General features: G+C 42.2%; 2 protein-coding genes across 9 annotated transcripts in view; one reads left to right on the top strand and one right to left on the bottom strand.

The window, feature by feature from the left end:
* Positions 1 to 7,572, bottom strand: part of arvcfb (ARVCF delta catenin family member b) — a 225,300-nt gene extending 217,728 nt beyond the window's left edge. For 3 of the 7 annotated variants that reach the window (XM_053869580.1, XM_053869584.1, XM_053869583.1), the window contains exon 1: positions 7,318 to 7,570. The gene's annotated coding sequence lies outside the window, so the exon portion shown is untranslated. Of the gene's footprint in view, positions 1 to 7,317 lie in introns of all 7 variants that reach the window. The other 4 variants (XM_053869579.1, XM_053869581.1, XM_053869585.1 and 1 more) reach the window with 3 other exon arrangements.
* Positions 7,573 to 8,198: 626 nt separating this feature from the next.
* On the top strand, positions 8,199 to 22,234 carry tango2 (transport and golgi organization 2 homolog (Drosophila)). 2 transcript variants are annotated; one of them, XM_053869597.1, is made up of 9 exons: positions 8,199 to 8,303; positions 8,781 to 8,881; positions 11,526 to 11,614; positions 13,405 to 13,524; positions 13,655 to 13,772; positions 20,075 to 20,142; positions 20,445 to 20,595; positions 21,022 to 21,126; positions 21,687 to 22,234. In XM_053869597.1, exons 2-9 carry the CDS (start codon positions 8,826 to 8,828, stop codon positions 21,805 to 21,807), a joined length of 828 nt encoding a protein of 275 aa, XP_053725572.1. In that variant the 5' UTR covers positions 8,199 to 8,303; positions 8,781 to 8,825; the 3' UTR covers positions 21,808 to 22,234. The 2 variants fall into 2 exon arrangements, with proteins under 2 accessions (XP_053725572.1, XP_053725571.1); XM_053869596.1 differs by having other exon boundaries at positions 20,442 to 20,595.
* The last annotated feature ends 1,411 nt before the right edge of the window (positions 22,235 to 23,645 follow it).

Here is a 23,645-nt window from a genome sequence, read left to right as displayed (position 1 = left end):
ATCTCTTTCTATTGAAATTATTTCTTCATATTTGCCTATGTCAGAAACACTTCTGTGAAGAAGAAAAGGAAGCAAAATCAAAGTGCTCTTCAGATCTTTGCTCGTGTTTATATGTGCGCTTCAACAGCACCATCCAATGATGATGAAACCATCCATTTTGTCTCCATATAAGAGAAAAGCGACTCCCCCTTAGGATTCCGTTCAAACGAAACATCCACTGCCATCGTCTTCAATCCCCCCAGGCTGCTCCACATTGCTATCTCCTACTCCACATTTGTCGTTTGCATCTGAAGGAGCCTTCAAAATAGGACATCCTTGTCGCATTGGGTTCGCAATTGCAAAGATGTGTCTGAATTGGGGCACAGCCAACATCAAAGCAGGGAACTGGTGAAACTGGTGCTTCAGTTATAAGCTGAATGAACGGCGGTTTTAAATTCTCGACTCAGATAAGGTCACATCCAGTAATGTTTTGAGTGAAACATTTCAAGCTGATATTAACATGTGGAATGACGGTTTGAGTCCCAGCCTTGGCTGCTTGATCTTCAGTCTGACTCACTCTTCACAGCAGGTGGATCTGAGATCCAGTCGCAGAGGAAGGATCCCTCCGTCTCTCAGAAAGCGCCTCCAGCTCTTCAGCGGGAATACTGAGCGGATTCAGGACCACACAGGGACATTGACAGAGCCGCTGATCAGAGTGTACAGACACACCAAGGAGAAAAATAATTTCTTCAGCTTGGATCGTTTCTCATAGTAAAGGTAGTAAGAGGGGGAGGTAGCTGCCACGGAAAGATGCTCATCCCTGATACGCACGGCAGCTGAATGCAGAAACTGGGAGCATCTCAGGAGAACTGGAGGAGCAACAAGTATGCCAAAAGAAACAATGGATTTTCAAGCTTCACCATTGTGAAGCTCACTCCCAAAGCCTCGAGATAGAGAGAGGCCGAGGCGAAAGAACTCCGGTCGCGCTGTGCCGTCTCTGTCCAGATAAAGAGGCTTCGCCTCTGCAGGACGGACCATGTGAACCAGGTGCCAGGACCTCACAGCTCGGCCGGCAGAATGAGCTGAGAGTTAGTCCATGAATGCAAATGACTTCAGGAGCAGGAAGCCAAACTCCGCAGGTGCCTGCAGTCACAAAAGGAGCATTCACCGCTAAACTGGCTCTCCTTGACTGCTCGCTGTCGCACACCACTTCCCTTTCATCTTCAATAATATGATCAAACATGCGCATTCAAAATCCTCACGCCCGAACGGGGCGCTGCTCGACCAGCTGAGGACCAGCGGCCTATTCACCAGGAGCAAGGTTGCAAGCAGAATCAATTATGTCTTAATGGAACACACAATCACATTCTTTATGATAATACAACTGCGTTGGCAAACAGCCTCAGTGAAAACACTCGGTGCTGGCCATGAAACTAGAGTGAGACAAGTGCAGGCCTAATAGAATTAACACAGCGACGAAGCACATCCTATCTTCAGCAAGGCGTTTCTTTTTAACAGCCTATTGACTTATTTATTGCTACACGAGGAGAATGTGGGACAAGGTCAAAAAGCCTGGCCAATTTCGTGTTTGTTAGCTTGGTACAACGCATGAAAGAAACGGTCACAAGCGCAGGATATGACAGCAGAACGTTGTTTTCACGACTAGCGAAGGAGGTTATGATGTCATCTGTCCGTATGTTCACCAAAGGAGCAAAGTGTCTGGCTTAGGGACACAAGGACACAAACACACCAGGAGCTAGGATCGGAGCGGCAACCTCTGAGGCACAGGCTGACCACGCTACAGCTATTGAGGTTCATGGATGTGATAAATGGCATGATGATATGGAGGGCATGACTGGGGCGGACGCACTACAGAGTCTTCTCTTGCATGTGAAGGGACGTGGCGGACCACCTCGGTTTAAATAAGAGACGTCACATATTCAGAAAATGTCTCTTTAAAGATGAAAGTTCATGCAATGGAATGTATTAAAATGAAACATTGAAACAAGCGGGAAACACATCATGGAGGTGGATATGAACATGCTAGTTTTCAACATCTTTTTAATGGAAAATTCCCGAAAGAACCATTATAATGTGAAGTCTGTTGTTCCAAGTCACACATTCCGTCCGAACATATGAAGAGACGGACCGCCTGAGGATGGCTGCGGATTGCAGAGAGACTTAGTCTCATGATTAAAAACTTTTATCACGTCCAATTCCGGAAATGTTAAAACATTTCCCTCTGCCACAGTTTCCAAAAATCCTGCACTAGATCAGCTGAGGTGAAGAGACGGACTCGCTGAGGCGACCCTGATGGGAAATGCCAAGAAAAGAAGTATTTCAGCCAGAGTCAATGCCATGTATATAAGCTTTAAGAAACAAGTTCTATTCTTCAGAACAGACAATCCATCTGATAAAGTAGAGGAAAGTTACAGCACCACTATTATGTCAAATGACCATTGGACGTAGTTAAGGTTAATCATTGATCTGTTGACAGGGTACGAATAACATCAGCGGGCAGCTTGTAACCAAGCTTTCCCCACCCACATCGACGTTTACAACCCAACATCTAATCCCAGGCACTGGACGAGCATGAAACTCTAGTCTGCTTCACCTGTAAAACTGACTCTGCGTCTCAAGTGGTGAAGAAAATGTACTTTTTTCAAACTATTTTTCATAATTCCAGAATCTTCCGCCACTTTTCCAGCTTTCCCAGCATATCATGATATGGTTAAGTCAAACCAGTTCATTTTTCCAGCACGAGTGGATGATCTCTCTGCTTCTGTGTAGCTTCCTCCTGCAATGATGAAACTCCTTTCCGCACTCAGGAAAGAGATGAGGCCCCAGTTGTATCTCCTACAGATGTACAGATGTGAGTTCATGCCAGTTTGGAGCACGAGCATGTTCTACAAACAGATTTTAGCATCAATATCATTGCATACTTTGTTTGGGCCCCGACACTGCCTGCATCTCTGAGACTCTCCGCACTGGAATACTTTTGATCCCTTGCAGAACATTGCATTTCCTATTGCAAAATGTTGCAAGTGCGAATACCAACGAGAAATCTATTTCGCTGTTGACAGCGAAAGCAACTGTTGTGAAGGTGAGGAGATGAATTATAATGACTAAGTGTATGGACGCTGCAGCTCAGAAAGATTGAAAGATTTTTTAAAAATCAATTTCCACACTCACCGCTCACACATTTTCATCAGCTTTTCTTTAAACAGGGCGGCATTTGGTTGGATTTATGGAGCAAGCGCGGCATCAGTTATGTTTCCGGAGACGGTTCAAATCGGTGAAGCCAGTACTTCTGGGTAGGGTCAGTTGTTTGCCTCTGGGAGATGGATGCTTCTTATGGACAACTTCCTGGTGACCGTAGCTTTTAAAGCTTAAGCTTTATGTGTTCATTTGGTTTGTGGTTTTCATGTGCAGTGAAACACATAGGGGTATTGATATGCTTAAATTCCACATATTACATGACACCTGGAGTCGCAAAATCCTCAGTTAAGTTCAGAGAAACAAGGCAGCAGCAGTAAGAAGAACTTCTTCACTGACATGCCTCTGGAACGCTGCATAAATATGAAGTATGAAATGATGGTATATTGTCTGCAAAGTTGGTTCAGTTGAATTACAAGGCTAAATAAATGTAAATCTAGTTCTAAGTGAATCAAATTCTTCAAGTTTAAAGAATGAGAACATCAGAGTTTCGCTGCTTTCCATTATTGTTTCACCCAGAAAGTTTCCCTCAAGCGTGTTTTGAAACCGACTGCAAATGCTCACAGTTTTCCACCGTAAACAAACGGCAGAACATGATACCAACCCATCAAAACAGCACAGAAAAGCTATCAAATCAGCAGAAAGAAGCTCTCGAAAACAGTGCTTAGGAGGCATCAATACTCTGCAGTAGAAGAAAGAGTAGGTCGCACTGTTTACCCAAGTACATACTGTACATTGACATTCACATTACCATTCAGTGAGCTGTTGTCGTCCCTCCATCTCTGATGCAACACGTACAGACACTTCATTCTCTCACGGCCCGAGTCGTTGCTTACCACATAAACGTGGTTAGCATGTAAAATGCTCCTTTGTTAACATGAACCTGCTCTTCTACCTTAAAAACGGTTGACAAACCCCTCAATATTCACTGTCATAGAGCACCGCTATCTAGCATCTCCAGTGATGTAACAAGATGGCAGCTGCGTCTGATGATAACCTTGTCAGAATCACAATGTATTTTATGGTCATATATGAAATTCTATTTATTGTTTTTATATATACGCGGAATGAAACCCAGTATTTAGTATAGTTGCTGTTGGTGAGACTTTAAGGGTACTTCGGTGGCCATGAGACAAGCTAGCATGACGTGAATGTGTGTGATCAGATGAGCTTTTCTTTTTCCAACCCAGTCGTCCAGGATACATCACACTAAAGGCGACGCCCTTTGAATCCAATAAGGTCTCATATTGGATTTTTGACTAGTATTTTGATAGAATTTTGATATTTGGCAAAACAATATTGACTTTCCTCAAATTCTTCCAGCACTCCTTTTCCATAACCACACAATATGTTAATTCTTTTACCAATAGATTTACTGAAAGTACATCATTTTTTATCAGAACGAGCGATGAACCTCCTCATATCTTGGCAATTTCGATCATTTCCAAACAAAAGCTTGAAGATTTCAGTAAAGGACCAAACATAACCCAGACCATCTGAGGTCCTATGACTTTGTCCTTAACAATCTATAAGACACATAGCAACTACAATACAGTTCCCAGATCTGTGATGTGGAAATGCGGCGACGGCACAACTTGTTATTCCACATTTTGACTGTAGTTCGCTTCACATCGAAAAGCCGCAGGGCTGCCGCTTGCAAACACTGCATTTCAAAATTAATTAGCCCATTGAAGCATAAAGTGCACGCATTTAAATATGAATGCAAAACAAGCTCATTCAGAAAATACAGCAACCTTCAGATTGTCGATAGCGGATGGAGCAGAAGCTGCGCCTGACAGGCGAGACACACTGTTCCTTGAAGTAGCAGGCGCTGCCATTGTTCTATAGATATGTAAAACCATGCACGAGGCCTTGTTGTAACTTGAACGACCATGTCGCAATATAATATCCAACATACATAAATTAGCTCCTGGCTGTGAGCCAACTCTTGCCCCTGCAACCTTTTTGTTCAGCCGCATTTGAAACACAAACAGCCCCTCAATGACATTGTGTTTCCAAAAAACAGCAGCGTTTGTGGTTTCAGCAAAACAAAAACAAAAAAAAATGCTGAAAAACATTTAGAGGACGAAGCCCTCTGGCGGCTGTTGGAAATATTATCAGGAAACATTCTGAAAGGAGCCGCTGATGAAGGCCATGCTGCTGTATCCATGGCAACAAAGATGCTCAAGATGTGTGAGACATCATTATCCCCCTGCATCCAACCTAGTTTACTCAACACTTTTGAAGATTTTTTTTTGTTAAGTTGTAAATATATGGTAAATACTTTATTGCTTCTCCACAGATGAGTACTACAGAATGCAGTTTAAATGTGAGCGTCTAAAGTATCCTTGTGTTGAAGGTTCAACTCTGACAATTGTACAATCCCTCTGTGGATCACAGTTTATTCAAATAAATACTGTCTCCACAACTTCCGTAAACAGAAGTGGAGATGTAGCGCAGCCTTAGTGAGCCTTTCACCTCACCTTGTGGTGAAATGATGACAACTGTATATGAACACAAAAGGTCACAAATAGCCCTTTGTCTTGCTGGGTGGCAAGTTGGAGCGCGGCCTCTGGCCACGGCCTGCAGCACACTAACATGATTCAAACACATTTCCTTCTATTGGATGGAGATGAGAGTTGTCCTTCATCAAAATCTGCATTTAGAAGTTACAGCCAACTCTGCCAGTGTGATTTACTACAATGAAAACAGTCTTCTGAAGCTTTGAAATAACTGTGAGGATCAAGTACATCACAGATACCTGATCTGTGTGTGTGTATATATATATATATATATATATATATATATATATATATATATATATATATATATATATATATATATATATATATATATATATATATATATATAATCTAAATAAATACGATAGAGTATCAAGTATCTTCCTGGTATTGATATTGAGATTGCAATGCTGGTATTGTGACAACCCTATAGGGAACTAAGATCGGGATCCTGTTCTGTATCCTGTGGCATCTTCATTGATTCACTAGTTTCTCTGCTGCCTGGTAACTAGCATCTCGATTTATCATACTGCATTGTTCCATTACTTTCTTTCTTTCTTTTGCACCTCATATTCTACTGTGCCTTAAGTGCTCACCACAATCCACTCAAGACATCTTCCTCATCATAGTGCAAGGCATCCGTGCACATGTCCGCTCATCACTTGAAAAAAAAAAAAAAATCAGAAAACCCATCACAGTGTCACAGCTATCAGATGTTAAGATTCGACCAAAGGATTACGGCAACAGCAGAGTACCAAGAAAAATCATGTGTATAAAGCGAGCACATCGCTCGATACACACTTGTATTAAAACGCGTTGTATCTTGCATTTCACACAATAATATCAATGATATTTCAAATGTGAAAAATGATGTCGATGAGCTAAACATGAGACAGTCATGTTGGGTAAAAACATGGCGGAGATCTGCTCTCTGATAGCTCTTTCCACATATTTCCTCACAATCAGAATCAGAATCAAATTTATTGCCATGGTCAGTGGGGATCCCACCAACTGGGAAAGTGCTTTGGAATAAAGTGCTGTCAATAAATAAATAAAAATCCTCTGTGTTGCTTTGAAGCCACATAAAAATAATATAATCTACGACACTTTCAGTGTTTATTCCCGGCACTTCAGGGGAGTCGGATGACAACTGGTAGCTTACCCCAGGGGACACCCTGGAAAGGTAGCCAGTCCACCGCATGACACATGGCACACACAAGCTCATGATGGGGGAAGAAGTGGAAATCCATGATTCTTGTGGATGTGTTTGTTGTTTCTCAGTGAACCAGTCAAGACAGCGAGGAACTTCATTACACATGTGGCTGATGACTGGAGACATGAGAAATGAAGTGGAAGGAGATGAGGCACTGACTCCGCTTGACACCCGTACAAAGGAAGTGGAGAAGGATCTTGGGATGAGATGGTGGACAGGTCATGATTCAAGCCTTCCATGAACAGGAACAGATATACATCCTGGATGTTCCACGCAGACAGAGCATCTCCATCATTTATTCCATGTCACAACACACTTCCCTCCTCCTGGTCACTTAGTTCGTGTTGCTGCATGACGCGCTGGCATCACAATAAAGGCTGTTTTTACCTCAAATCCTGTGCAGGGACTCCGAGGCGCGGTACTTCCAACCTGGATGGCGCTTTCACTGCGTGCAACTTGTCTGCTGCAGGGATCCGATGTGAAGAAATCAAGAGATGATCGCCACGCGCACAGAACTCCAGTGACTCAACGTAATTGTCCAAGTTATGTGACGGTCAGGGGGCTGAGCAGCGGGTCGCGGAGGGAGAAGGAGAAGCAGGTTTGATCCCTCTCATCCACAACAGAGCTGATGCTGCTGGCCACGCTACAGTCCCCGCCCCGCCACTACTCACGCGCCGCGATTGGCTGCTTGTTCTCCTCACTCACGCACACGTCCAGCCTCATTGATGCCGCTTCATCTACGTTTGTTCCCCAACTGTCGTCCTGCGGAACAAATCAGCGGTACCCGCGACTTCAGTCGGGATCATTACTTAAAAATAAACAGGCCTGTTAGACTCAATGTTATTTATAGTTATCATCGATCTAATAAAAATAGTAAAGTTGGCGTATATAACCCTATTTTTTCAATATAAAGGTCTGATCATGAAAATGTGGCGCGAACCGTCTTGCCTCGAATCAAATCTAAGTGCCGCTCAAAAGCAATCATTTTTATAGTATTTTAAACTATACCCAATCCAAAGAATATATGTGTTCCGCGTGAAGGTGTCGCAAATATATATGGTGCTTTAATTTTGAAATCATACTAAACCCAATGTTGTTCCGGTTTTTGGTTTCCGTGACCCACCAATCACAGACAGCGCCAAGAGGTTGTCAGGAGAGCGCTCGTTCTTTTCATCAGCGTTGATCCTCTGGGCGGATATAAGCGATCGGCCGCGTGATTGAAGCGCACGTCAATTACGGATAAGCAAATCAAGCGTCCGCCGTGCGGACCGTAACTTCCACTTGTCAACAACGGGTGCAGACTAGTGCGACTGTATCTAAACTGCGGTTACACAAATACCGTCGCGACATACCTGAGTGAGGAGCACAGACAGGTAAGTCAGCTGCGCCACAGGTGTCTTTGGAATGATTCCCTGGCTCTTTTCATTCATATAAGCGGCTGCCGACGCTAGCGTTAGCAATGAATCTCACAACTTTGGAAAGCACTTTGTGTCTCACAGAGATGAAAACATCTATTTTACGTCTTTCATTGAAAACAGACTGTTTCACAATTGGCTGATTATTTTGTCGTCAAATGAGAGCCAAAAACTAGACATTGTTATATATTTTCCGACTGTTTAAACCCATCTTTTTCATTGATGTGTCTAAAACGTGGTATTTGTATTTAATCCACATGTTTTTTTAACTGGTTTTATGACTTGTGTTGGTCATTATAGACTCTACGGACACTGTTATGCCATGTTTCATAAACTTCTCACATCTTGCTTCCTGACATGCATTAACAGCTTATAGAACTATTCAATGAGCAGACTTTCTATATAAAAAATGTTAATTTTTCTTCTCTCTTTCAGCGATGATCAAGAATTAATGGCCCATTTGGAGTGACCGATTCATCCATGTGCATTATTTTTTTTAAGTTTGATCCCCGCCCCGCATCAAAAAATGCCTACAGGTAAAGTTGTGACGTCAAACAACCTGCTGGGTAGCGTAACAGAGATTGAGATTTATGATTTATTTATTTTTTTTGACGTAACCTTTGTGTTGCATTCTATATGGTCTTGATGGTAGATAATCAAACAGGTTTTCTTAAGTGACGGCACGAAACTTGGGTCAAGTCCTGCATCTGCAGCTGGGAAAGTGGGACTTCATCTGTTTGATTTTCGGGGAGTGTTTGTGTAGACACCTTGTAAAAGAAGTATTGGCACAGATCCAAATGATGCAGCTTTGTTCATATGGCCTGGTATGTAAAAATTATTTTGAAACAATTGAAAACATGTTCTTGTTCTGCGTCTCCCTCACACGCCACTCTTTTCAGTCCTGATCTCACCTGAGAGACGATGGAAGACTTTATTTTTCTTGTGTATCTTGTTTGCACATGGAGTTGTGTGCAAAAACCTGGAGTTTTTACTGACAGACTGGTCAGATTTGGGGCATGCGCTTAAGAGAAATACAAAACATCGAGTGAATTTTCCAGAACATTTCTAGACATCATAACCAGTCGTGTGATGACGTCCAGAAATGCTGGATAATTCCAGATAATAATTCTGTCTCCACTGGCAATGTGAACGTTTATAAACTGTTGCGCACAGTTTTATATGAAGTAGCCATCATATATTTTACTGATGTAATACTCAATCTCTGAATTCCGTCATCATCAAATACAATCTCTGAATTTTGTCTTACATACTTTTAATTTGATGCATCTTTATTTTAGATTTTTTTTATTTAAACTAACAAACCATTTTAAAATAATGCAACATGTTTCATTTGTGGCTGGTTTTAAATGTCTAAAAGAAAGAGGAAACATGTGCTACTTGAATATCTGATGACACCTTCAATAGTGGTGGCAAAGATACCTTACTGACCATAACATTTCAATGGTCTACACCTCGAATCAAACCTTTTATGGTACTGTACATACTCTATATATTCATTTTAAATGCGGCCCTGTCACTTCTTGACCTCCCAAGCCTTGCGTGCAGCTGGATGCATCTTTGATCGCCGTGAGTGATCCATGTGATGTCATGTGTGTTGGCATCATTACGGCTCCCTTTGTCTCTCTTTGTGACGGAGCCAGGGGAGCAGGTACGCAGAGGTCGCCCACATTAGGTCTGACCAGTTGATCATTTTCATCTTAACAGGATCCACGTTCGCGTCTTGTGAGATTAATGGTATGGATAATGACGGTGTCTGATTGAAGGATCGCCTGCAGGGGAGCGTGCTCACTGCTTTAGGCGAGTGACTCATGTTGCTTCTGGCTCCAGCAGGCTGTATGTTTAAATTTGATGCATCAATTCATGAGTCACAGATCATCATAGGTTACAGTGACATCTGCCCAAGTCTTCATGTTTCAATGAGAAAGCTGACTTTGACTTCTGCTTCAAAGGAAGGGCTTGGTCCTTTTCAAATGGAGGGTATTTTCTTGAATAGAAATGTTTCCAACTGATGAAATGTGATTTACGTCTGTCAGGTTGACCGTTCCGTCACTACTTCACTTATTTTTGTGATGGGGGAAATTAGTGTAAGAGCGAAATATTAAATTATGATGGGATTGTTTCCCTTGAAATGCATCTCCATTGAGTTACGCGATACACAAGGCTTCCTATACGTCTCACAGGACGTAGCACACGGTTAAACAATCCAAGTATCTGGTTCCTATACAGAGCTGTGTTCACAAAGTGATCTCCTTTCACTTTTATCACCTTCGCCAATGTATCTTCATGAGAATGAAATGAAACTCGTGCCACTGGATTTTTTTACAACCATTAGCTGTCCGAACAAGACGGAACAGCCAGAACTGCTCCAACTTACCTAACAGAACCTCAGCTTGCATAATTGAAGGGCGTTCTCAGTTGCATTGTGCACATGAAGTATTCAGCGCTCCTCTTGGACACTGGCCACAAGTTCATAAACAGTAATAGCTGCTTCAGAAATGCCCACATTAATGTGGATATTTATTTATTTTTGGTGGACGCATGCCTGTGAATATGTTCTTTAAATACAACAGTGAGTGTGCAAAATGATTCCCGACTATTTTGATGTATTAAAATGATGTGATTTAGCTGTTAAAAAAAGGTTTGCACTCTGCTGTTTCAGTTCAATGCGTCACCAATATCTGGAATAAAAAGCTCATCCACAGAAAAAATGGACCAGACATGTTAGAATATAAGGCATTGATGGGTCATCAGAATATCTGTCTTTAATGGACCCGATAACTGTGTTCATGCTTCTCAAGATTTTAGGGTAAATATAGAATATGGTGAATGATTCTCTTGATTTTAAAAATGACTTAAACACTTGAACCGACAGCGCTTGGAAGCGTCTTTATACTTGAGTCAGTGTGCTGTGAGGCTCAACATCTCAGGCCTGAGTTAGACTTAAATCATTGGCATGTTTGAGCAAGGATTTAATTCCCATGTGTATTTACACAGTGTAAAGACTGTTAGAAGCAGAGCTGGTCCTGAGCCACAGCTCAGAGAGGAGCGAGGGTTCGGTCAGTCCGGGGTGATGAATCGCCGATGGTGGATTTGGACTAGATTAGCTTGATAGCATCGCAGCGTGTCACGCCGTCTCCCCTTTGCTCATCTTCTCCTCAGGTTAATCTTGGCGGCCAACCGGGATGAGCTCTACACCAGACCGGCCAAGGCTGCTGACTTCTGGGCCTCCAACACTGACATCCTCAGTGGTGAGTGGAACGTCCTCCTTCCCAGCTTGTGCTTCAGAAAACTGTTTGTGACACCTTCCTATTCATTATGGAAATTTTGTCACGCAAAAAAATGTATAACGGAACTTAAACCTGATCTGCTGTGGACGTTTTAGTCTAAAATGAAAGGACTTTGTGAGTAGTAGCTGACTGCACTGAACGGTATCAGTTCCCGATGTCGCCCCCTCCTCCATATCACCCACCCCCAGTAAACTATATTTAATTGACTAATGTCCCGGACGCATTAAAGCTCGACAGGCCAGATCAATCATCCCATGTTTTGTGGCACACGGAGATGGCCTCGCTGCTGGTCCGTGTCCCGCTCCCCTCTGTGATCGAGGGGTCAGGACTCCACTTGTGGGACTTTAATTGATGTCTGCTTTCATGCGGCGGGACAGTAATAAATGGCCCAGCCTTATCTGTGGGAGTGGGGGCGTGCAGGGGCCGGAGTGGAAGTAAACTATATCTCCCACTGGGATTACTCAGGCTCTCCATCCCAGACCTCCAGAGGGAATGAAATCATTTGCCTCCGCAGGTCACTGTCAGTGTAAGTGGTCTGTATTGACCACCAGGAAGTCGAGCAGCCCAGCAGCCCCCCGGGTTATTATTGTGTTATTAGCTGAAGCAGATGGAATTCTGTTAAAGGCGGGGTAAAAATGTGAGATATATTTTTCAAAAAACAGTCATGACTTTTGAGCAAACAGTGGCTCTATTTAAAAAGAAACCTATTGATAAATAAATCTTCAAGGACAAGACAAATTTTCAAACTATTTTCCCACTTTAAGTCTTTTTATAGTGAACAATGCTCTTTTTTTATCACCCCCTAATAGAGAGTATGCACTACATTTAAGACATTATACTTGCTTTTATTCATGTTTTCCTGTTCATAAAATGTCCTCAATTTGATATCAGAAATTACAGGTTTTGTTTTCACTTCGGGATTTATAGAATTGAAATTGTAATCTTCAAAATATACATAGGTGAGGTGGTAAATTTCCCCATTTAATGATTGTAGCTGGTGTTGTTATCAACTAGCTACGCGAGACAGAAAACCATTCATTTAAAAGTTTTCTTCCCGTTTTGTTACTGTGGGAGAAAAAAAGAATGCCATATGTGATGTCACTTAAAGAGACAGCGTTTTACAAAAATGTGTTGTTGTTTTTTTAAAACATATGCTGTAGTTTCAATTCAATTGTATTTAAAAATAGACACCAGTCACGTCTTCTACTTTATATTTACAGTGACATTGAAACATGTATTATGTAATTCACAAAGCTTCAATTTATATTTGTGATTTTCCCTTTTTTTGCCCACTCATTTCTAAGCACTCCTGATATGGACAAAAAAGGTTTTGTGTACATTGCGTATGGTTTTTGACCAAAATACTGTCTAATTTTCGAAGCGCTTTACCTTGTTTGAACTATGAGGCTCATGTTAAATTCATGAAATACAATATACCATGCTATTATTTGCTCCTGGGTTCCCAGGGAACTCCCTTCATTTTAAATAATGAGAGATAATATGGAGGATGAAATCTCTACCTGAATTTCTTTTCCTTTCGAGCTGCTTTTGTGTGAGACCTATAGGTTCTTCTGTGACACTTGATCTTCTAGCTTAGCTCATTTATGGTCACATGAATTAGTAAAAAGGCGTTGTTGTGTTGTGTGTGAGTATTTTCATTACCTGGAAGTTCATTGTCTAAAGTGAAGTAGGGCTTGAACACTTTCACAACATTTTTTTCTCCATGTTTGCGACACTATACCACGAATCAGGTCTGGACTTGGAGTGTGGGAAGGAAGGAGGGTCATGGCTGGGCATCAGCAAGAAGGGGAAGCTGGCAGCCATTACAAACTACATGGAAAGTGTCAACAACCCAGATGCACACGGAAGAGGTTTGTTTTGAGTCCAATGTTGATGCTTTTCATCCGCCCGGAGTCATGTCAAAACATGACCCAGAGTTCAATCTGCCCAGGCATTTTTGATTGAATTCCAATTGTCCCTCTTTATATTGCCAACCTGCAGGTTTCCTGGTGACCAACTACCTGGTGGACAAGGATCTGGACAGCTTCTCCTACCTGAAGAAAGTTTCTTCAGAGGCCCACATGTATAACGGCTTTAACCTCATCACTGCAGAGTTCAAGTGAGTAAATCAGACTGATGACGCTTAAGTTATTGCCTGAATGTATCAGCATATGTCTATAATAATAATATCTCATGGGTTTTTTTTCTGGATGAGACAAATACATGTTTTATTTCTTTAAAACAACAGTGACTACAGTTAAAAGTTCAGACCTTCAGTAGTTTATAGACCGTGTATGTGATGCTTCTATCGCTGTCCAACAATAGCTACAGCTCATTGGAGGAAGGTTCTTTGGTCTGATCAACCACCTCCTCTCATAGAGGGGATTCTGGACCACGATTAGTTTGGGCAGACCGAACCAGCCTCCTACAGCTGGACCAGAATGGAACTTGTTCAGTGGTTTTACCTCCCATTTTCTTGTGCTCAGCTCCAGTCCAGAGTCCCATGCTTCCTGGAATTCTCAGGTCAACTTAAATGATCCAATCACGGCAGCATGTCCTGGCTCCACCGCGAGGTCTCCTGAGCTTTTCACCTTATCTGTGATGCTGTCTTCACACCTTAAGCGACTTGGTGACACTCGCTGTATGACTCCCATTCGAGTAGTCAATGGTTTCCACCAAATTCACGTCCCCCACCTCTGAAATTGCGTTAAAAAGATGGGTCAATCTGCTCAGTGCAAGTCTAAAGTCAGTGGAACATCAACGTGATTGGTGCGGAATTGCAGGCCTTTGTCTACTGCGGAAGCATAATAAAGGCAAAAAATATATATTTGGACACCGCAAGGTCCCTTGCGTTCTTTTGTGGCGCTATCTGCTCGGTGAGTCGTCAATTCTAGCTACTGCTTCTCTTCCATTTCACTTCTGTGTCTTGTTGATGACTTTCCCTACGCTACATATATAAAATTCAGGGCGCAGCAACTTCAGTTCAAATTGTTCGACTTGAGTGATTGACGTGGTTAAAGTCCCTGAAACTTCTACCTTGTTGCCCCTGTCACCCTAACTGTGTCGCATCTCCTAGTCCTGCATGGTAATGTAACAGTGAATGAATGGAATCGCGGCTTTACAATGACTTAACAGGTCATTCAGTTGCTTTTGTCGCATATATCATGAAGGAACAATGAGGGAGAGTCCAGACTCTTCGAATGAGAAAACCCAGCATCTCAACTTGTATCTACAATCTCACACCAGTCAGTCACTAAAGGTTGTGGTCATCCAGTAAGTCCAGAGTTGGTCTTTTGGCTCAGCTCTTTCTTCCCTACCGCCCCATCTTTCCCTCATTTGTGAGCAAGCTCCCAACGTCCAGTGCTTGAACCCCCCTCCTCCGGAGGAGGAAGGTGCTTCTGCTCTTTTTGCTACTGGGAACCTTGGCCTCAGACAGGGAGAAGCTCATTCAAACCAAGGTGCTACACTTTTGGCTTGCGGATGTTTTTCTCTTGGTGCTGTGTTGAACATGACAAGCTTTCAGCATCAGGACGGTGACACGACTACGTGGAAAGGATGTGTCTGTAGAGCAGTGCTGGTCTTTAATGAGATAGCAAGTGTCACCCCATGACCTGTCCACTCTCTCTGCCGTCTAAAGAACCAGCGTGAGCTTCATCTCGTCTGACAGACCACTGTCCTACACACACTCTACTCAGTTATCATCAACCGGCTTATGTTCTGCACGCCTGCAGGTCAAACAAAATAAGCCGTCTTTCCTCCTCCAGAATCAATATTTACATCAGAGATTATTCTGCTATTCCTGGTTCATCGGTAACCACAAGCGCAATTTGTAACGTGTCAAGCAATTTCAAGCCTCCAGCCTCTCAGTATTCCTCTGCTCCACAAGAGTGTGATCAAGCTTATTGAGATGCAGGAGCGCGTGCACTTTACTCAAGTGGAATTCAGAGAAGAGAACGGCAGTGATTCATGACTCTCACATTTCTAGTTGCTCCTTAATATGAAACAAGCTGGCTGAATAATCTGCACTCCTCGCTGAGATGAGTAGTGCATGCATTTATTAAGTATATTGAGCTGACCCAGACAGCATGTACTTCATCACCCAAACACTCTCTCGTGGCTTCAGGACCAACACGCCATGTGACGTTTCTATTTCGGATCTCTCTTCTGCCTCTTCCCAACGCAAGACTCACTTGAAATGACTATTCTGCCGACGTAACACAAGTCGAGTGTCTGTTTTATAAAATAACTCTCTTCAGCTTCGAAGTGAAAGTTGAACCTCTTGGTAGAAATTGCTGGTAAAAAGCAATTGAGCAGATACACACATTTCCAGGAAGCAGAGGCGGATGAAGTTGAAGATGAGCAGCAATAAATAGTTTCTTTCCAGGAGTAGGCACGGCTAGCTTTCGATCAGAGCCCCAGATATTCCCTTAAAACCTCAGAGGACACTGACTTTTCTGTCGAACCACGTATATTATACACAACTCTAAGAAAAGTAACTGAAATACCAGCCTGTCGCCACTATGGCGACATACTCATGATCAATTGGACTTTTGCATCCTAGATGATAGTTATACGCGTTTCACGTTGTATGTTGACCCATGAGGCTGTCAGTCGTATGCTTCCCGCCTCATGCCATTTCCTGGCTGGAAGGTCCATGTCAACACCGTCGATATGTGACACATTAGGAGTGAGAATGAGTTGCTCAGAAACAGATTTCAGTGTGAATTTTGGGAGATTTTGAGAGTGGCACTGAGAAGAGATGCCACACTCAAGTGGTGTTGAGGCTCAAGCCCTTTTCCCTGCATGAGTAAAGTTTTTTTTTTTCTTTATTCTTTGTTTTTTAAGGAAAAAAAGTTGCTCTCTCATGGACTGGATATTGGATATGGATATGGATATTGTTTAGTAGCTGGCATTTATTGGACTTCTTGTGAGAATAGCTCCCTGACCTCCGCTGTGGCCCCTCCTACTCCTGCTCATGCCGCACAGAGCGGCGCTTAGACGGCTCCTCTGCATTAGACGGGTTACTACAACAATAGTTTTATTAGGTTATGTTTTGTCCTATACATTATATGGTTATTACTCGGCCCACAAGCTCAGGGAAAAATGTGTTGAATTTAAAAAGCATGCGCTGGATGCAAACCTGCTACCTTGCTACTTTGCAACGAAATATTGCAAACTGATCTAACAACAACAATAGTGAAATATTAATTGTCTATATCAGTGATGCAGGGTTGATGAGGTTTCATGAAACGGTGTCCTGATTTTCAGAGGCCCCCAGGTGGCACTGTCTGCTGTAAAATGTTTGGACCTGAGCAACGAATTCAGTGAATCCTCACGTCATTTCTAAACCAAGAGCGCCGCCATCTAGTGGCCTCTGAAAATTGAGGCACTGATTCATCGCCCCTGCAATTCTGTTTCACGATACTTCAGATTTTTATGAATAGCATTTGCAACTGGTTCCTTTTTTTATCTGGCTTGAGCACCTGTGAGCATGTGTTTGCTTCACAACAACAGCAACAGGTGTTCATGTTCAACACCTCTTCTGTTAGCTCACACAAAACTTCTAACATCACATTCTGACTCGCCGTCTCACACATCCACATTTTAACCCCAAAATGAAACAGCAAAGTCTATGTAACTGCCAACAAACGCGGCACCCATATTTCTGTGGGAGACCCTGGGTGGTTTTGACAAATTGCCATCCCGATCCATAAATCATTTGAAAGACTTGACTTGTTTTACTCAGAGCTGGAGGGAGTCTTATTATGCCGATATAGTTGTACACAGTTTTTCCTCCGTGTACTTGAAGGCATCATTTGCTTCTGTAGTCTGGTATCACCCTTTAATACTCATCACTCATTTTGTATTCCAGATCACAGCTCCCCGTCGAAGAGGGAAAGTCAGTTTTATATGTGCATTTGCAAAAACATGTTGTGATCCCGCCCTCCCACAAAGCCCACAACCTTCTCCAGGCAGCCCCACAGCCGGCCCGAGTGAGTCGGATCTGCCGCTGCAGCATACCCAACTCTCCATTAGCTCCTCTCTCAGCTGGCATACTGATCACCCATCTCGCTCACATCTGAAAATGCTTGTTTTCAACTCATCCCACCTCACACTGCCTGCAAGTGCTGAACTCCCGCTGTTCCCTCATCTCGGCTTCAAATCAGCGGCGGAGCAAGGAGTCGGATTTTGAACACCTCGTCCTCTTTTATACAGCCCTCGCCTTAATCACCTTCATCGTCTGTTTGAAAGTCGCCTGAGTGCTTCTTCATCCACTTCACACGCTCCTCAGAATCGTATTGTTCCACGCAGATTTCGGTCTTGTGAGCTTCCGTTTTTTAAAATTCCGCTTTGCCTGCAGCAAAAGTCACAGCAGGTGAACACATCACAGCATCAAGTCTGCGTCATGGCCGCCGTGGCTGCTTGTGTTTTCCAACACAATGTGTGACCATATTCAGGTCAAATGAAGAGGTGCAGCTCTCTTCATCACATAAAAAACATGTCTGTGGCAGGAAGATGGCCTTTGAACAACAGCGACTGTTTTTTTGTCAGGCAAGGATTATGGTTAATCCCAAGTGGAAATTGAAAGTGAGGCAGCTTTATTCTTCAGAGATTGTTGAAAATATGTAGTTTGGGTAGCCTGGTCTGACATTTGCTAAGTAATCAGGATGAGATTATCATTTTTTTTTTATTTGTTCTTTTGTGAAATGGAATCTGCTTAACGGAGTTGAAAACAACATCAGTTAAAAGGAAGAGTCACTGCAACACCAAAACAAAATTCAAGTCTGAGGTTGGGATTAACCACAGACATACATATGTATGGTAAATGGAAATAAACCCCATTGTGGATGGCTGGCTCAAACGGTCCATTCTCCGGGTGCAGATGAAGCCGAGCTGTCAGGCGTCTGGCTTTGACCCCATCTAGTGGTCGTGGTTGAGAATAAATGTGGTTGATGTAAGCACTAGTGTTGGCTTGTCAAATATTCGATTACCTTATGCTGATCAATGCGGGATGCAGGATTAACTTAAATAAAACCTCCGTACTGATGAAGTATAATTTATTTGCATATTCCATTTTATATGAAACACACAATAGCTACATATATACGTATTCAGATGTACTCTTAAAACAAAAATGTAAATAAATGCAGGCAATAACAATAATGGATCATAAATCGAGCATAGTTTCTAAAGAATCACTCAATATTGAAAGGGCTTCTGCCTGGATTTTTTTGAAACTGTGGCGGGAGAAAAAAAATCAGCAAGCGAAACTAGTTTTTATTCATAAAGTCAATCTCTCTTCAATCTGCAGCTGTCCTCACACGATCTGTCTCTTCATATGTCCGGGTGGAGTGTGCGTCTTGACTTCCACGAACAACGGTCATTATGTTTCTTTTGGAATCTTTCTGTGAAAAACCTGCCCGAAAGCACCTTGATCAAGACCACGTTGCATTATGTGTTATCCATTAGTTTCGATGTTTCCACTTGGTTAAAATACGTTTGATGTCAACTTTAAAAAGAGACCGTTTTTCTGAAGGTGTGGCGGTTCTTATTGAATTCGTGGTGGTGAGCCACACTCATTTACATGTAGTGGAAACCCTGGTCTGTCATTCAATTTGTGTTTCAGTTGAAGTGAAATGTCATTAATCCTCAGCTGTTTTACTTTCTAGTACCATGTAGCCCCTCACACTAGATTTGGTTTCCCCGCTCTGGTGTTGTCCGACGTGCTTTCCATTCCTGCAGCGTCACTGATAAGATAATCCAGCCCATCCAAATCCCTAAGATTAGTTGAGGTTGTGTTGCATCATTCTCAGAGATAAAACTCCATTTAGGCCTTCGACCACTGTGCGACATGAGTGACCGACGGCGTTTCTGTTTTGTCTAATTTTTACAAAATCTTCTCCAAAAAGGTCAAGATGTCTGCTGCTAATCTAAAGAGTGTATCCAGGCTGAAACTGAAGTGGAATACAAGTGCAGCACCGTCTTACGTGATGTGTAATTTATTTGCTCATTTGACTGTTTGTTATTTGTGAGCGCTCTGACTTGACAGAGAGAGCTGTGTTTGTGTGTGTGCTCATGTGTGTTGAGCCTGTGGGCGGCCGTGTGGGTGGTTGGATGCCTGTTAGTTTGTTCGCTTTGTGTTTCATGTGTTGGTCCGAAATTCAAAAATTTGTTAATGACTATAAATCTGCAGGATTGTTCAACAAGAATATGCATCGCTGATGTTTGCTAAAAAATCATTTTAATTTCAGCATCTTTTCAATTCATTTATAGTTCAGTTTTTCCAGCAGTCTGGTTTGTTTTCATGTCTCTTTTTTCAGATCCTTGCCACTCAAACTTCCTTCACAGTCAGTTGTGTGTAAATAAGTAATTGCACTCTCAGGTCCTCTCTAATGTCTCATTTTCCTGTTTTCCTTCCAGAGCCAAACAGGGTTCCATGTGTTACTATGGCAACAGGGGCAGCAGCGAACCTATTCAGCTGAAACCTGGTTTGTTGCTTTCACATTGTTTCCCTTGACGTTGCAGTCTTGCTTTTGAGTTTGTGTTTTCATAGCAGTGTTACAAAATAACAATTATATTTCTGTCTTACGGAGGGAAGCCTGTCTGACTGCGAGTTATTATTTGTGGCCTGTGGGGGTCAGTCATGCGCATATGCTACATCTGCTGTGCCAAAAACTGGCGTGAATTACAATTTTAGCTGCATTTTTCGGTAAATGCAAAAGGCTGCTTTTCATTTTTGTGTCCTCACAAATGTAGTACTTAACAGTTTCGTCATGCATCCTCTAAGCAGGAATCTACAGTCTGAGTAACTCCCTGCTGGACTCTCCGTGGAAGAAGATGAATCGTGGGAAACGAGACTTCACCAGCGTCGTCAATAACGAGTCGTTGTCCAAGGAGGGACTGGTGCAAGAGCTGCTGACTGTGCTCAACAATGAAGAGCTGTGAGTGGCTTTCTACGGGATTTAGGAAGCAGACAAGCTAAACCAGTGCTTTCATGGGATGCCTTTAGTAAAGAGACGTCTAAATAATAATGATTTTTCTTAGTTTTTGTTGAATATGATGTCGAAATTCCTGGTTGTATTTTGGGATATGACATTATCTTGTTATGATAATTTCATAAAATTTTAGCTTTCATCTCTCATAACTGTGTTATGGTGCATTTTTAAACATTCTTTTAAAGCTTTCAATTTCTTGTATAAATGGAATTGCAAATAGTATTTGCAATGGAGAAGCTCAACAGGGAAATCATGATGAATCCACTGAAAGATGTCACTGTGGTCCTGATGAAAAAGTGTCTGAACACACAATGTTTCAGTTTAACACGTACTCGCTCTTTAAAATACATCCAATGTGCCTTTGTTCTCCAGAAACACACCTGACCCTGTTCAGGAAAGCCAGGGTGACGGGTACAGCCCGTCCTTTGTCAAAGCACTGTCAGCTATTTGCGTCCGCTCGCCCACATACGGCACCAGGTCAGTGATTCTGCACCGCTGTCTGCTCTGTACTCTGCTGCTGGGGATGACCTGTGTAGTAGCCCTGACCGGCACACTGCTTTCAGATTTTTGTTTCCCTTTATTAACATTGTTTTTACACACAGGAGCTTTTCAATCCAGATTGAAATGTAGATATTTCAATCTGTGTTCCTTATTTGAATTGTGTATCTCATATTTTTTTGTCATTTTGCTTTGTTTTTATAGTTAACCGTTTTCAGAAAGTATGTGTTTGGTTGGATTGGACCTTCCCATTACACCACAGGTCATCCATCCCACACCCTCCTTTCATTTCTCTCCTAAATTTACAGTCAATATGATAACAATAAAACTGACCCAGGTATTTCCTTACAAATGGAGTGAATCTGACCACTATTTCCTCAAATAGGGGAGCTACTTTGGGTATGTTGACTTTGCTCTTAAGAGGTCTGTTTTACTGGGCAAAGAATTGATCTGACAGGAAATGAAGCGATCCATTGAATGAAAGTGATTTGCGACCATAGCGGCTCTTCACACCCACCTTTTTCATCTTTCCTATTCAGAACAAATACAGTCATCCTGATCGATGCTGATGGAAACGTGAACTTCACTGAGCGAACCATGGTCACCACGGACACGAGTGATTGGATCACCAATTCTTTCCAGTTCAAGCTTGATGTATAAAGACAAGGGAAAACCGCCTTAAGTGCCTTCGTAGCGTCCTATTTCCTCGGATCCTCTCGCCACTGCAGAAACTCAGAGGACGATAAGTCACCATCTTCTCTGCTGTCGCGTTGTTCTTCACCTTCACGAGTTAACAAGCATCTTCCCAAGGTGTGCAACTTTAAATCACCGCCAAAGATTATTTAATTTTTTTTATACTCATTAAGACTGCAGGGTTTATGCTGTGCTGATTTGGGCTTTGATCCAGGTATATTCTGTTCTATTTTCGTCAATCATTTGAGATATAATCTTGGCAAGATTTGCAGCTTGGAGATTTTTACTGTTTTGTTTTTCATCATGATCTGAAAATGGATGGATTTTAATTTATGTGTATGTTGTTCAAAGTCATTCTTCAGCTGCTTCACAGTAAAATCAATGAGCCACTCAACTTTCCCTGTTGTTTGTCTTTCTGTTTATTGTGATCATTATAATCAGTCAGAATAGAAAATGCGTAAAATACATGATATTATTTGAGTGGTTTATTGAGGGAGGTTGTCTGAGTGGCGCCATCTATCCAACTTAGACCTATGTTGTTTTAAGTTAATATAAAGTAAAACGCCAGCTCTGTTTCTTTGCTATCGTTCTCCTGCTTTCGAGCTACGAACATCTCTCAGGGTCTCGGGGTCTCCTCACAGTTGGATGCCCAAGCTACCGCGCCTGTCTTCTCTGGACACTGAGGAGCTGCAGTTCTGCCCCATTGCATCTGTCAATCTCTTGCTCCATTGTTCCCTCTCTTGTGAACAAAACCTGAAGGACCTCATGTCCTCCTTATGCTGGACAAAGCACCAGGCACTGATAGGCTTTTCAGTCACTGGGAAGTACTCGATCCAAAAATTGGAAACAAAGTAATGGTGGCCAAACGGGGAACATCCAGGTAAAATACGTGGAGGAAGTGAGCAAATGGGTTTAGTGTGTGTGGTCAGTGAGATCGTGAGGAACAGAGGATGTGCAAGAAAGACTCAGGTAGAGGAAGCTGACTTGCTGTGGCAATCTCTGCTTGAGAATGTAGAAGGATGGAAAACGCAGCAGCGTCTTTCGGACATACCCCAAGGACACATGGAAATCCCTTCTGTCCCAAAAACCTTTGACTGCATATTTGTAGCGTTAATAGGAATAACCCAACATGCAAGACAGCGAAATAAATATATAATTAAATTTTAAAAAAAACAACAACTGGTAAACAGTGGCTTCCAGTGGAGATGTGAGGTAGCACAATTGTTGCTATCGTCACGACAATTCTAAAGAACTAGTCATTAGTGGAAGGCAAAAGCAAGTATTGCTGGTGTGTGTCTTGCCTGTATATGTATATATATATATATATATATATATATATATATATATATATATATATATATATATATATATATATATATATATATATATATCTTTATATAAGATCAGAACTAAATAAATAGATTCCCTGTTTGAATCCAGAGAAGAATCGTGTTAAATATGCTCTGTAATGGACAAGACATGTCCGTTACACCCATTGAAATAGTATATTCAGATCCTATCCTCGCCTCGAGGCAAGAAATGACCCCTGACCCCTGTGATATCCTAAAAGTGGGTTCCAGAAAAAAAAAAGCCATTATTACGCCTGAAAATTGTGGGTGGGTTTCAGATGGGTTTCAGTCATTTCTAGTAACAAAACTAAGAATCTAAATCTGTTTCTGTCTCAACCTGGTCATACTCTGACCTTTGTCTAGAGCCCTCAATTTGTGGATGCAGATATGGTTAAAATATAGGTTTCCGCTTTATCCAGAGTCATAATCATCATCATTAAGTAATTGTTTGACTGA

Source organism: Synchiropus splendidus, chromosome 7, assembly GCF_027744825.2.
Source record: "Synchiropus splendidus isolate RoL2022-P1 chromosome 7, RoL_Sspl_1.0, whole genome shotgun sequence".
Classification (NCBI taxonomy): domain Eukaryota; kingdom Metazoa; phylum Chordata; class Actinopteri; order Syngnathiformes; family Callionymidae; genus Synchiropus; species Synchiropus splendidus.
This window is presented reverse-complemented; position numbering and strand designations above follow the sequence as displayed.

What these genes read in the sequence shown, in the direction of transcription:
- tango2 (XM_053869596.1), top strand. Translation starts at nt 8,826, where the DNA reads ATGTGCATTATTTTTTTTAAGTTTGATCCCCGCCCCGCATCAAAAAAT. An exon ending in GCATCAAAAAATGCCTACAG is followed by an intron (nt 8,882 to 11,525) that starts GTAAAGTTGTGA and finishes TCTTCTCCTCAG; the next exon opens with GTTAATCTTGGCGGCCAACC. An exon ending in CCCAGATGCACACGGAAGAG is followed by an intron (nt 13,525 to 13,654) that starts GTTTGTTTTGAG and finishes GCCAACCTGCAG; the next exon opens with GTTTCCTGGTGACCAACTAC.